The sequence below is a fragment of the Chinchilla lanigera genome, unplaced genomic scaffold (genome assembly GCF_000276665.1).
Source record: "Chinchilla lanigera isolate Chin_1 unplaced genomic scaffold, ChiLan1.0 scaffold00117, whole genome shotgun sequence".
Lineage (NCBI taxonomy): Eukaryota > Metazoa > Chordata > Mammalia > Rodentia > Chinchillidae > Chinchilla > Chinchilla lanigera.
Window position 1 is genome coordinate 444,735 of NW_004955518.1, and position 15,619 is coordinate 460,353.

General features: G+C 40.6%; 1 protein-coding gene across 5 annotated transcripts in view; it reads left to right on the forward strand.

Annotated features, from left to right (window-relative positions):
* Positions 1-15,619, forward strand: part of Tnfsf11 (tumor necrosis factor (ligand) superfamily, member 11) — a 30,663-nt gene that overhangs the window by 13,334 nt on the left and 1,710 nt on the right. For 4 of the 5 annotated variants that reach the window (XM_005409050.2, XM_005409054.2, XM_005409055.2 and 1 more), the window contains exons 3-4: positions 9,304-9,349; positions 9,429-9,527. In XM_005409050.2, the coding sequence (XP_005409107.1) occupies positions 9,304-9,349; positions 9,429-9,527 (145 nt within the window). The remainder of the gene's footprint in view (positions 1-9,303; positions 9,350-9,428; positions 9,528-15,619) is intronic. The other variant, XM_013506972.1, reaches the window with a different exon arrangement.

Sequence of the window (15,619 nt, forward strand, 5' to 3'; positions counted from 1 at the left end):
ACTGCCTCTCATCGTCCTCTCCATAACTGAGTGACTTCTAAAATGCAGGTCTGAACATGTCACTTACTTTTCTACTAGAGTATCCTTGTGTGGCTTCCTGTAGTCAGGGTAAAATCTGATCTGACAAACATGTAACATAAAGTTCTCTGTGTTCTGAAAACCTTCATCCAGCTCCTACCTTTGCAGGCTCATTACCTTGGTTATTGTATCTTATCTTATCACCCCAACTTGTATCCAGTAGTGCCACCACACCTAAGTGCTTGAAATCTTTATCCTGATTTTATCCTTTCACCTCTCCACATGTCTGTCACCTAAGCACAGCAAGGACAAGGATGTCTGTTCTGTGAACTTAGAATTCTTAGCAGCCCCCAGGAGGCTGATGCCTTGCCATCACTAAACTTTGTAGAATGGGTGGATGGATAGATGAATTAGGAGACTTGTGTATGCCATTCCAGGCTCTTTTTCTTCAGTTCTTTTTCTAATCATCTCTCAAAATCCAAGGTGGGCATTATTTCCCAAAGAGACCCCCACTGACGCCTGGCCTGGCTTGCTCAAATGTAGCTTTCCAAGGATAGGGCCCAGTGACGCTTCATTTCTGTCCCTAGTGGCAGACTAGGTAGGTACCTAATGAAAGTTTGAAGAACAAATGTAATAAAGGAATATTTTGTGCCACTCCTACTATAAGTATCGACAGGCATTTAGTTGTTTTTTCTGGTCAGAAATTAGTCACATGGGACATTCACAAGATTCATTAAGGAGTGGAGATCACTCCCAAGCCTGGTGCGATCTTGCTTATTTGAGAGTCAAGCTTCCTCCTTCTTTGGGGCATGAGCACTTCAGGAGCCTTGAGGCTGGGGCCCTTCTCCACTGTACTGTCCCAGTGCTTGGCCTGGCACTTCCCATCTCCTGTAACTCTCCTCCTTTGCAGCCCAAAACACTGGGAGAATGTGTGAGAGTAAGACTTTTTCAGAGCTGAGGCCTTGCAAATGTAGAAAGTACAGCCAATGTAAAGATGACATTATTATTTTTCAGTTGGCAGAGGAAAGCAGAGACATGGCAAATAGCACAGAGAGAGCCTAGGATACCACATTGCAACTACTCTGCCAAGCCCCTAGATTAAAGTTCTCTAACAAGTAGCACAGTGTAAGACATTTTAAAATTGGGCTCTTTATGAAGACTAATATTGCTGTCATAAGGCTACTTTATGAAAACCCAAGGGGACCTTTAACTCTAGCAGAAGCTTCCTTATTTAAACCATGAAGGTTAAACAATAAAAACTAATTTTCTATTCCCAGCATACCCATCGTACTGCCAGGAAAAGCATCACTGCTTTATGAAAACAAGGACTCACTATTCCTCAGTCCTTTGGTGGGCAGGGCACATTGGCTGTTTGCTAAGATGTGTCTCTTCACTCAGCACTTCACTTCTTTTGACAGAGATGGTACCCAAGTAGCCTTATTTGGGCTGGGAAGCAGAGGCCAACCTACATCCTGGGTGGGCTCCTTGTTGGGAATCTGCATGGATGGTGGTGGGATGGTGCTGGTTGATGAGTTAGGAAGAGGAGAGGTTAGGAGGCTGAGAGTGAGGTCATGGAGGATGTAGAATCCACTTTGGGAAGATTTTGTTTTGGGAGATTTTTTTTAGTCAGTAGTTTTATATTTGAAAAGCAAAGAATTTTAGAGTTCAAAATGTGAATCTACAAGGGCCTGGGGATTTAGCTCAGTGGCACAGGACCTGCCTGGCAGGTGCAAGGTCGTGAGTTCGATTCCTGGTACCGGAAAAAAAAAAGAAAAATGTGAATTTACAGATTTACATCAGAGATGGCTGCTGCCTTCGGGGTCAGTGGTGTCTGTGCGCTGTTTCCCTTCTCCCCTCACCTCCGCTTGCTGAACCGATAAACGTCCACCCACTTCACACTCTTGCCCCATCGGGCACAGTGAGGAGCTGGCTCTCCCCTTCACTGGTGCCGCTGACTGCCCCCTTCCTGCTGCCTGAGAGAGCTCTGCTCTGAGGAACTTGGGCTGAGCAGCAGTTTCCGTCCTGCATGTATTTAAGCAACAGCCTACTCTATGGATTTCACTCTTAAAATTCTTTGTTTTGCACACTCCTACCTTTCCTGCTGGGATGGAGTCCAGGGCCTCAAGCACGCTATCGCTGAGCCATACCCCCAACATAATTCTCCATTATGAAAATCCCAAGGAGACTTGCAGCAGAAGCTTCCTCATTTAAATCATGAAGGTTAAACAGTCTGTCAGCAGTTGCCACTGACTCTTCATAAGGAAGTAGGGGTCACCAGCTCCATCCAGGTCTTACTAAGTGTCCCCTCAGGCCCTGGGGATTTAAAGATTCAGATAAGCTTCTGAGGAGGGAGGAAAGCCAAGAGAGATTCTAAGTCCCATCTTTTTAGTTGCACAGTACCTAGTTGTCATTATTTCTGTTCCTTGTGCACCAAGAACACCATAGAAGTAATAGAAATTAAAGATGAGACACTGTTGATGAAATGGTGAGGTGCCTTCCTGAGGGAGGCAGGAGCAATGTATGTCAAGGTCTGCATGAACAGGAGGTGAAGTACTTGCTGATAGAGCTGTCACTGCCTCTTGTGCTGGACCCTAGGTCATCCCAGAGCATCCTTGCAAGCTGATGGTTTGGGGCCCAAGGGAGGAACAGGAGGAGAGTCTGATGGGAAACAGAGCTGCATGAACAGCTACTGTACTCCCTACACTCACAACACTTCTGACACCACATATTCCAGCCCTTTCCTTACCTTAAGCAGTTTGTAAGTCTACAGCAACATCTTGGTGTCCTACAGGTCAATCATGACCCCACAGACAAGTCCCAGATTATGATCTGCACTTCTCACTAACCAGCTGTAAGTCAGGGCTCCCAGGATCCCCTCTTTGGGTTCAGTAATTTGCTTGAGCAGCTCACAGGCTTCCAGAGGCACTTTGCTTACTATTACCCATTTCTTATGAAGGACGCAACTCAGGAAGAGCCTAATGAATGAGAGGCCTAGGGCAAAGGATGGAAAGGCAGTTCATGGAGTGTCGCCTTCCTGGCCCCTTGATGTGTTTACCAGCTCAGAAGCTCCCCAAACCCCATTACTTAGGGTGTTTTAGAGGATCCGTTCTGTAGGCATCATTGATCAAAATACTGGCTGTTGATTATTAAACTCAGTCCCTGCCTCTCCCACTCCCTAAAGATCAAGGGATAGGTCAGGGGATAGGTCTGGGAATAGGGTGAAAACTCCAGTCCCCTAATGGTGTTGTTGGATCCTCAGTGGCAACTAGCCCCATTTTCCAAGTATAAATTAAAGTCTGGTTAGAAAAAGTTTATGAATAAACAAAAGATGCTTCTATCCCACTGCTATCATTTAAGACATTCTAAGCATTGTAAGAGTGTGTACCAGGAGTTTGGATGAAGAACAATTGCATATTTCTTTTTATATCACACAAGACCAGTCACGCAGTGTCTCATAAGCCCACAGACTTGTTCTTAAGTTTGCAAGCAGCTCCTGGAGCATTAGAAGGAGAGAAGGGACATGTTCCGACTCGACCTTAGGGTGCACCCTCTAGCAGAGATGGGTCAGTTCGAGGAGGGGAGGAGACAGAGAGAGGAAGTAGGTTAGAGCTGTTATTGTAATCACAGTGAGAAGCAGTGAAAGTTTGAAGGAAGGTACTGGCACCCACTGAAGAGGAGGAGTTGGATTTCTGAACTATTTACAAGGTAGAAGTCTGCAGGACCTCTCCGCAGGAATAGGAAACTGGCTATGCACTTTCAGAGACAACCCATGTGTGGCATTCATGTGCTAACTTGCTGATGAATGCACTATTCTTGTAACTAGGTTGGAGAAGAATTACATGACAGGTATCATTAAGATGTTAAAATGAATGCATTACATATGTTAACAAGTGTATGAACCCTGTATTATGTCTGGCAAACGGGGTGTTAAATCCTTGTTCAACCAGCCAGATGTCCCTGCAGCTGCTGCTGGTATTGCAGAGGGAGGCAGCCATCTGAGACCCCAGCTCCAAGCTGGTGCCAATAGCTTCTGAAGCATCTGGCTGTACAAATTGCTTCTTCTGTGCTCTGATTGACAGGTACCACATGGATCACAGGATTCACATTGCAATGTACAGGTGGGGTTTTCCATCTGATAAGCCCAGACTCCAGCAACTTGACCTTTTCAGGGAATCTTTGCAGCTGGGAATGTCCTTATTTGGAATATAGACCTACTTATAATATTTTGTAGGAGTACTGGTGCTAAGACTGGAGTGTTTTCCTTATCATTCTCTTGGGAACTGTGCTTCTTGGATGTTGAGTTCAGGAGAGGTTGAAGAAGGGCAGTGCCAGAGACCACAATTACACAATCACATTGATCTTTTGTGTACTTTGTTTCCTGGAGGAGAAATTGTGAAATCCCAACATTTTTTTCTGAGTTAAAATGGAAGTTGAGATTTAGAGAAAAAAAAAAAAAATCATATTGGTTGTTTTCTTGTCTGTTTAAATATACCCCGGGGCTGGGGATTTAGCTCAGCGGCACAGTGCCTGCCTGGCAAGAGCAAGGTCATCAGTTCGATTCCCGGTACCGGAAATAAATAAATAAATAAATACATAAGTAAATAAATAAATAAATAAATATACCCTGACAGCCAAAACGAAAAGTTGTTGTCATATAAATAGAAAAGTTTTTTAAATGTTGTGAAACTTCATCTCTGTTGTTTTTAGACAGCTTTAAATCTACAAAGCCTGGTTGAGGTGGTGTCACAAGCATGTCGGTTTTGGGCAACGTCCACTAGGTGGCAGTATGTCAGAGCGTTTATTTTAACCTAGAATTGGCAGCAATTTCTTTAGCGGCCTCCAGTAGCTGAATTTTTTTTTGTCCTATTTTGAAGGGTTAAAGGGAATAATTTAGGCCTAAATTATTCTTATGTAAAAGCAAATGAATTTGTGGAAAAAGCTACTTGTTATCGTTTGATCATAAGCAAGTTCTTCATTCGTATCAATTTGCTTAGTGACTTACCGTAAATAATGATCATAGTTTGTAGAAAACAACAGGCAATTCTTTATGGCCTCTGCATGTACCAGGTGGTAAATAGATGGACTGTGGGAAGGTAGGTCTCTGATCTTCCCGGGCAAAATGTTAGGTTCCCTTGAAGACTTCCACAGTGGCTGGTGGCCAGGAGACGGTAGGGAGTGCTTTTGTGCAGCTTCCTCCCACTGAAAATTGCTTCTGGCCGCTGCTTCAGACTGTTTACTGGAAGATGTGTCAAAGCCAGTTGCACTTCTATGTGCAAATCTGAGTAATCTGGTAGTATAGGTAACATACGATTGCACTGTATCTTTTTCCAGAGAGTTAGCTAGCTGGTTTTTATTAGTGTAAGTTGGCTTAAAATAAAATAAAACACACGTAAAAAATTTAAAGCTCTATTTCATCTGAATAATTTGTTTAGGAAAAAGGAGTTACGATGCTCTTTGTAGTGTTTTCCCCAAATTAGATTATCGGAACTTTCTGAATTCAAACAAACAAAAATCAGAAGCAGTGCCTAAATGATAAGATTTGGAATACAGAATACTACAGATTTTTAAAATCTCTCATTAGCTTGAGAGACATAAAAGACAAATGTGGATGAAAATCAGTTTAAAAGTGAAGCTTAGGAAATAAATGGAATTGTCAGCTGGTATGAAATTTGGGTGTCCCTTCAGAAGGGTTTCTGTAATCTCAACAGTGAAAATACGAAGAGGCATTCAAGCAAGGTCCGTGCTTGGGATAAACACAGCAGCGCATCTGATCGGCGAGGAAATTACAGAGCAGAATGGCTCTGCTCCCACAGTGGACTCCGCAGTGTCCTCCTTGCAGGCACACTGCTCCTGCCCTTTGGGCCTGTAGGCCTTAGTGTGAGGGATTCACCAGTCAAGCCCAGAGCATGTCTTGGCCAGTTCTCAGGCAACTGTGTTTCTGAAGCGTCTGGAAAATCTGAGATCTTATTTCCTGGTGTTTTAAGTTCTTTCTGTCAGATCCCTAGTTCCCTGGAAGTTAGATGCTTGTCGAGGCATGCCTGCTTTTCAGAGTTACATCTTTGGGGAGGGAACCTGCTATCTAACAGTAGAGGTTCAACTTTGTTATGTGAGTCTATGTTCTCTTTCTGCCTCTGTTTCTCAGTCTGAAAAATGAGGCTGCGGGTAAGAGTCAAGTGAGATGATACAAGGAAAGCACTATACACAAGGAAAGCACAAGTGTAAAAAGGTCTTTACTATTCAGTACATGGAATAGAAATACAACTTGTGAGGATATAATAACCCTTTGACTAAGTGGGAGTGTCACCAACATTCACGGGAACACCACCTAACAGTAATGTTTCTCAACGCGTGCTGCATATCAGAATCATCCAGGAGCATCTTTTTTCTAGGCAGGGTCTTGCTATGTAGTTCAACCAGGCCTTAAGCTCACTTTGTAGCCCAGGCTGGCCTCAGACACACAGCAAAATCCTCCTGCCTCAGGCTCTCAAGTGCTGGGATTACAGGTTTGTGCCACCATGCCCTGCTAGGAGCATTTTTTAAAAAACAAAAAACTATCAAGTCAATAACAGACTAATTGAGTTAGACTTGCTGTGGGTAGGGCCAAGGCAAACCCAGAGCTTTGCCATAAGTGAAGCCAGGTTCCCTACTGGGGTGCATCAAGTTCTGCCCACAAAAGATTCATTTATAGTCTCCAAATCCAAAGATGCCCTAAAATACAGTGGTAGAAGAATATTGTGTCTATGATTTCATATCTATAACAATGACCTGAGAGTTCAAAAAGTTGGGGGGAGATACACATACTCAGAATACATTTTTTTTTTTTTTTTGGTAACCTGAGGCCATAGACAAAATGTCAGCTCCTTTTTTAACGCTAAAACTTGCCTGTAGAATTTTTGAGAAGAATTGCAGCTCTTGAATACCTGAGAGATAGAACATGAGAGCAGTGGTACTTCACTGACCCTGATGAGAGACTTAATTCAAGAACGTGATGCTCTTTGCCCTTTCCTTAGAAAAGGCACTGAGATGCTTCTGACAGGTGCTACTTACCAAATTTTCTTGTAACTAAATGGGACGAGGCAACTCTGACTTCGAATCCACTGATCAGATGAGCAAGCAAAATTTATTCCCAAGGGAGAGTGAGCAGACTTCCTCTGCCCATTTAGTAGTGACTGGGACCTGCTGCTGCTTTGGCCCGCATCTCAAGCTTCACCATAACACCCTCCTTTGCTTATCTGTGAATCTTTGCAGATGCCAAAGGAATTGCCATTCTTAAATGAGGTCCCAGGCCAGTAGCACCAGCTTACCTGTTAGAAATGCAATTCTTGAGTCCTGGCTCAGATCTCTGGGATCAGAAACTCTAGTCTGGCCCCCGTGAAGATTATCATACACATTCAGGTTTGAGAATCAGAGAGCAGGGACAAAAGCATGTTCCTTGCTTTTCTAGGTAAGGGTATTTGTATAGAAAATCATGAGATGGACATTGGTAAGCAAATGCCACACTTAGCTATGCTTTCATCTCCACTCCAGAGAGATAAGAGCTGTGGAGAAAATGAAGGAGTAGCCTCAAATCATTGAATTATTGTCTCCAAGGTTCCTATTCCAGTCTTTGAGAGATACTAATCAGGTAAAGGTATACTGTGTACATATAAATGTATCATGATATATACACAGTGGATGAAGATAAATTGTCTATATATAAATATATAAAGTTACATAAATATATATATATAAATATGAGCCCAAGTTGAGAAGTTTTAGAAATTGGGGCACCATCGAGAATCCAAAGGTCTTGAGAAAACACCTGGGAGACGATGTGAGTGGGAGAGGGGAAGAGAAGGGAGCCGGGTAGGATCACTGGATTGTTCAGTGCAAAATGGACCATGATCTACCTGGAATACCCTGCAAGTAATTCTCCTGGGGCCGTCCAGTGCTCTGGGTCTGGATGGGCAGAAGATAACTTTTGATGAGTCCCTAAGCTTTCTGACGAGGTCCTCCAGCTTGTGACTTTAGGACTTTGGAATAGTTAACTGAAGATGGTGATGTTGTGTCCTCCAAGGGTCATTAAAAATAGAGTAGAATCTCATCTCTCTTGGGAGTCCTGGAGGCAGATAAAAGAAAAAATGTTATCTCCAGAACCCTTCAAGCTCTTAATGGTTGAAATTATATTATTGCAACTATCTGCATCTATCTATCTATCATCTATCTATCTTTCTGTCTATCTGTCATCTGTCTATTGATTTCACAGCTCTCCTCTTCAGCTATGCAGAGAATTTAACTACATGGTCTACCTTTTAAACAGCATGGCATAGATGGTTAACATGAATGGTTGTCCAGTAACAGAGAAATTAGGAATCTTTCCAGTGTCCCCAGTATCTAGATATGTACTGGGTACACAGCTAAGTGCCAACCCGCATTTTCTTATTTAATCTTCTTAACCACCATCTGATAGAAATGCTGTTAAAATTCTGGGTTTAGGCAGAAATTTGAACTGCAGTGAAACCCTGAGCTTTCCCCACTCCACTTTATTATGTCTCCTGATGGTTCACTTTAACATTAGCTCATGTGTGGATGCAGGTGAGATGTGACTTACTTTTGGAACCTTCATCCTCAGGCTCAAATTGAGATATGCAATTACCTACACTCTATGTACTTATGTTCATTCTTTTTCTGGCTTGTGCTTCTAGACCTCTATTTGCAGCAATATTTTAAGTTAATTATTGGTACTCTAAAAGCTCTTAGACTCCCATATAGCACCTTAAATAGTATGACTTTAAAGTAAAAAATTAACCACTGGGAGCCAGGCATCATTTTCCTTCCTGTGGGCTGTGCCTCAGTGTTATAACAGAATTCACTAATGAAAGAGACGTAAAAACCGCCTCCCTGAAGTTTTAGGAGAGTCATATATTCTGTCTAATTGTTATTTTCCTGGTTAATGTCATCTCCATTTGTGTACCTACTACAAAATTCTAATTATATTCAATTATTTCATGTTTTATAATTGACCTTGTCTTTTATAATTTCTTCGGATTCTATAATTTCTTCCGATTCACCAGAGTTTGGTGGTATGTATGTGGTCAACTTTTAAGCATGTCGACATCCACTTCTTTGGGGTGAACTTCTTTTGATAGCTGCCTAGAACACCTAGGAATATTAATGCCCCTTCGTTTCTGGTATCTTTTGAAGGAAAAGGGTTAATTTAGTACCTGTGTAAAAGTCCTCAGTATCCTTAGTGCTTTTCAGAAGGAATGACTTTATAAATGAAATTGTTTCTCCTTTTTATTTCAGGAATTACAACATATTGTTGGGTCACAACACATCAGAGCAGAGAAAGGTAATCATGAATCTGTATGAATATTTGAAATCCTGGGAGTCACTAGTCTTTGGGCTGATGTGGTTTCTCTTATTTCTAGCAACAGTGGAAGGTTCATGGTTTGATCTGGTCAAGAGAGGCAAGCTGGAAACTCAACCTTTTGCTCACCTCACTATTAATGCCACCAATATCCCATCAGGTGAGTTCGATTTGTAACTAGCTTCAAAAATATTTCAAAAGTCCCTTAACAGTCCATTTAAATACTCAAGTCTATTACCATGCTGCTACTGAAGTTTTTGAGAGCTCTTACATCTAAACCAGAAGAAGAAAGATCATCAGTCTTCAGCTGATACACATCATGGAAACAGTGATTCTCAATCTTAAAACCACTAGATTCATTTTCAGATCAACACAGTGGGTGCTTGTTTTAAATAACTGCCAGGGGAACACAACTAGGAAGGACAATCCCTTGTTAAACTCATCTATTTTTACCCACACTAACGTGGACACTTCCCCACCACTGACAGCTAAAGTGGATGAGTTTATTTAGGCAGTCAGACAGTAAGCCCTCTCCTGTCAAATTCCAGGTAAGGGCTTAGCAGAATGATCTTTAAAAGACAATAGTCCTCTGGAAAATGAGACATCCTCCCCGGTCTCCAGCAGCTGATCATTTCCTGTGGGGAAGGGTTTAGTTCAGTAGACTAGAGACCTGATTACCTTTGGAGAACAAGGGGACACAGAGCTCTAGGTCTGAGGTCATCTTAATGTGTCAGGTCTACCTTAGACAGCCTTAGACAAAATCTTGGGCTAGGTGAGGATCCAAAAAATTATAACAAATATTCAGGATAGAGTGATGACTGAACATTATTGTCATTATGATGTGGCTTATTAAATATCTACTGTGGATCAGGCATTTTGCTCTATATTCATTATCACTAGATAGTTATTCACATTTTGCAGATGGTGAAAGAAAGGTTTCTATCACTTATCATTTGTTCAAGATCACTGTGGTGGCAGTATTATAAGTTGAATTCTAATTTGGTTAATTCCCAAATCTAAGCTTTGTATGCTTCTATTACCCTATAAACAGGCTAGTAGGTGGCATGGGGTAAGTTGGCTTTTTAAGTGGGAAATAATTCAAAGCTTTTATATTTTTTCCTCTAAGAGGTAAATTAGTAGAGTGTCTAATGACAGGGGCTCTACAATCTGTCTGTTACTTTAGTACTTTGTGGCTGTGTGGCCTTGTACAGGTTACAAGGCCTCCACCTCACCATGTCTAAGAGGAGAATGGTGATAGTGCCTTCCTGTGTGGTAGCAGCAAAGACCAAGGCAGGTCATGTACTAGCGTTCTTGCATGGATGGTGGCTTATGGCAAGCACTCAGAGTAAGATTTATTACTGGCATTTGAACTTCACTAAGTAATCATACATATTCCACTTCATTTTACAAACAGCTTAAGGCAGGTTTTATTTTGAGTTAAAAATAAGCCAAATTTTAATAAATGTTTTCAGAGCCATTGTCAGCATGGGCTGTGGAGGTGTTTGTTTGTGTTTCCTGATTGAAAACATGTAGATTGAGAAACCAACTCTTGGGTTTTTGAAGAATTTTCTAAACTATCTATCCTATCCCAGATATTTGCCTCATAAACAAATTTTCTCTGTCTGTGTATGCCTTATGGCAAAGCTATACACATTTTCTCTGAGTAGAAAACTACTTTGCATGGTAGCAAAGGCAATCAAATTAATACCAATGCATCAGCTGCGTACACTATTACTGCACCCGACATTTATCTTTTCAGTTCACTTTAAATGGTGTATGATAAATATTGCATTAGACTGTGTGCCAAAGTCTGTTTGGCAAGAGCAAGCATGTTTTAGTTATAAAGCTCTCTCTGCAGGCACCTAGAATCAAATCATTGCCAAAAAACAAGGCAAAACCCCTGGTTATTTCCCGACAGTTACTGGGTTTGTGACTCAGAAATGAGTTAGTGTATGCTTCTGTTTAAGAAAATAGAACTGGGCCAACAGCCTCTTGAGCACAGTCTCCCATGGTGACCAGTGTTTGGATACATCAGAGGAAGGTAGCTTTAATTTTGCATTTTCATGTATTGAGGCTCTATTTTATGTTAACCTACACATAACAAAGCAGAATGTGCCTTATACAGACAGTTACTTTGTGCCTTTTCAAAGCTTTTTAAATGAAATGCATTGAGAGCTATTTTAGGGGGTCAGAACATACAGCTTTCTTTACAGAGATGCTCAAAATAAGTAATTACAGAGGTCTCTTCTCTGATTTCTAAAGCCGGGACCATAGCACAGTGTGAAGGAGGCTGTGCAGACTGCATAAGAGGGCCGCGGCCTGGCTCACTGGTAGTGGAAACCCAGCTGCCACGTCAGTGCTTCAGCCAGATCACAGCATGCTTTTCTTGTCTGTTCTGGTGCTGCTGTTTAGTTATGCATTCTCCAGTCACACAGTTCAGCTTTCCCACTGCTCTCCTGGGAGTGCCACATGCAGTTCATTCCTTCTGCAGTGCTCTCCCTTTTCTGAGTGTCCGAATTTGACATACATCCTCTTCATTCTCTGGCTCTTCTGTCCCCTCGTGGGGTCTAACTCTCCTGAATTTGGTAGTTGATCGGCAGTTTCTTGTTACTGAGTGTCAACCAAGTCATATCATCATGTGAAAATGAAAATGCTCTGCTTTATATGCATATTTCTGATGCTCTCCAGTCTTCATGGTATCATGAGGCTACACTGCTTAATACAGTTCTTAATCATGGGGATGGTCAATGTCCTTAGAAAGCACCACACCCGTGTTTTATGCCACATGAGCAGAATGAATGAGTGAATACATGAGTAAATGAATGGATAAAAACAGAGAGATGCTTCACAGGAAATAAAGACACTTCTTCCACACAACTTGCCTAGCTACAGGAGTAGAATTCAGTGAGTTCCCGTGTCCTCCCCTCTCTATTTTGTGTCCTTTTCTGGCCTGCCCTGGCCACATGTTGCTCTAACATGAGCAGATCATTCCATTTAAAGGTACTCATTCTGCATCTGCCTGTTAAGACGTAATGATAAGACAATTAATTGAATGAAATGAAGGATTGAATACAGCACAGCAGTAGAGTAAGAAGGAGCACAACATACAACCTGAGATGGGAAGCATCTTTAATTTCGTTAGCTTTGTCCGTGGGTTAGGTAACTGTTCAGCAGCCTGGAGTGAACAGGGTCTTGTAGCCTCATGCTATCTTTTTTGGCGTTTTGTTCTTATTTTTGTTTTGGTGGTGGTGGTACTGGTGGCGCTGAGCATTGACTCAGGGCCTCATATACACAGTGATGCCTTGGTTTATGAATTCAGTTCTCTCCATAATTGTGGTCACAAGCAGGACTGGATAAGAACTGAATCAAATTTTTTGATAAAGTCACCATTGAACCTAACCACTGAATTTGATTCTGATTTCATCTGACTCAGTTTGTGACCAGAATCGTAGACAAAATAGTTCATAAACCAAGGTACCACTGGTATTAGGCAAGTGCTATAAGAATGAGCTATATTACCAGCCCTTTGTTATCATCAATATTTATTTTTATTTTTTTAAATTTATTTTAAAAATAAAAGAATGAAAACGTATTAACAAACAGACATCCATTTATGAAATAATACAAGAACAAAACAAGCAATACTGAATTACAGACAAAGTGATAGGACATTAACAATGGTTGTTGTGTTACATACTGATATCTCCAAAGTGGTTTCTCAGGAAAACAAACACAGACACAAAAGATTGATCAAATAATTAATCATTAACTATTCCTTTCAGTAAAGCCATAGCAGTCAGTAGTACAACTATGTTAGCTGCCCTGTATATACATACATACATACATAATTTCCCCTTCTTTCTTTTCTCTTTTCCCTCATATCAGTTGCTCTTTACTTTTGAGCGTTTCCTTTCATTTCACAATGTCTATCATAACTCCTAATTTTTATTCACTCTTTCAGGTTCTTACACTCTTGAAACAATATGTTGCTTACACATAGAGGTCTGATTTATTTCACTTATGAGTATGGTCTCTAGTTATGACCATTTACCTGTAAAAGCCTCGAGTTTATCTCTCTTTATAGCTGAGTAATATTCCATTATATAAAAAGTACCACAATTTTTTTATCTATTCCTCCGTAGATGGACATTTGGGTTACTTCCACAATTTAGCAATTACACATTGTGCTGCTATAAATATGGGTGCACGTATATCGCTGTGATATGATGCTTTCAGATCTTCTTGGAAAATACTCAGAAGGGGAATAGCTGGGTTGAATGGGACTTCTAGACCTAGTTTTGTGAGGAATCTCCTGACTGATTTCCACAGTGGTTTCACCAGTCTGCATTCCCACCAGCAGTGGAGGAGAGTTCCTATTTTTCCACAGCCTAGCCAGCATTTGTTCTTGGTTGATTTCTTAATGCTAGCCATTCTTACTGGGGTGAGATGAAATCTCAGTGTTGTTTTAATTTGCATTACTCTAATGACTAATGATGTTGAACATTTTCTCATGCATTTATTTGCCATTTGTGTTTCTCTTTTTATTTTAAAAAATAAAAGAAGGAAACATATTAACAAACACACATCCATTTACAAAATAGCATAAGAACAATACAAACAAAACAGAGTTACAGACAAAGTTGTAGGAAATTAACCATGGTTGTTGTATTACTTATTAATATCTTCAAAGTGGTTTCTCAGGAAAACAAATAGAGATTGATCAAACAAGTAATCATTAACTGTTCCTTTCTGTAGAGCAATACAGTAGTACAACTATGTTAGCTATCCTGTATATACATACTTACCTAATTTCCTCTTCTTTCCCTTCTTCGTTTCCCACACCCCGGTTGTGCTTTACTTGTGAGCATTTTTCTTTCATTTCACAATATCTGTCATACCTGCTCATTTTTATTCACTCTTTCAGGTCTTACATGAGACAATACAATGCTTATACATGCAGGTATGATTTATTTCACTTATGAGTGCCACTTGTATTTCTTTATCTGAGAAGTGTGTACTCATCTCAGTTGCCCATTTTTGGATTGGGTCTTTGAATTTGGGGGGACTGATATTTTTAATTCTTTGTAAGTTCTAGATAGAAGCCCTTTGTCTGAGTGACAGTCAGCTAAAATTTTTTCCAAGTTGTGGGTTTTCTTTTTACTCTGCTGATGATTTCTTTAGATGTGCAAAAACTTTTTGGTATGATGAGATTCCAGTTGTTGATTCTTTGAAGTATCTCGCATGCAGTTTGGTTTTTGTTCATGAACTCTCTGCCTACCCCTATGTCTTCAAGGTTTCTAACCTACTTTCTCTTCCAATAGATTTAATGTTTCTGGTTTAATATTGAGATCTGTGAACCATTTTGACTTGAGTTTGGTACATGGTGATAGGCTTGGGTCTATTTTCAGTCTTTGGCAGGTAGCAAGCCACATTTTCCAGCACGATTTATTAAAGAGGCCATCGTTCTTCCAGTGAGTTTGTTTGACCCCTTTATCAAAATTAGGTGGCTGGATGTGTTTTTGGTTGTGGCTGTTTCTTCCAGTCTGTTCTATTGACCTCAGGTCTTTTTTTAGCTCGGAAATCAATAGCATTCCTATACATAAACAACAAACAGACTGAGAGAGAAATTGAGGAAAACAGACTTTTCACAATAGCATCCACGGAATTGATATATTTAGGAATCAATCTAACAAAAGAAGTAAAAGATCTATTCAATGAAAACTACAGTACTCTGAAAAAGAGATTGAAGAAGATTTCAGTAAATGGAAAAACATTCCTTGCTTAAGAACTAACATTGTGAAAATGGCCATACTGCCAAAATTATTGTACAGATTCAATGCAATTCCCATTAAACTACCATTTGCATACCTCACAGATCTAGAGAAAACATTCCTTAAATTCATCTGGAAGCAGAAGAGACCCAGAATAGCAAAAGCAATCCTGGGCAACAGAGACAAGTCAGGTGGAATCACCATCTGTGACCTGAAATTATACTACAAAGCTACTGCAACAAAATCATCAACTTTTTAAAGATCAGTAAGATATACTAAAGATCTGAAATATGAAAAGCATTGGACATGTTGTTGATCTAGAATATTCTTTTTTTTTATCTTGAGGTTAAAAGCAGAATTTACTGAAGGAAAGAAAGCTTCTGTCCGAGAGAGGGGCAGAAGGGGGTCCGAGTGGGTTTCCCAGGGTGATTTAGAATATTCTTTAGAAACTTTCACTGCTCCAGAAACATTAGTATGAGGA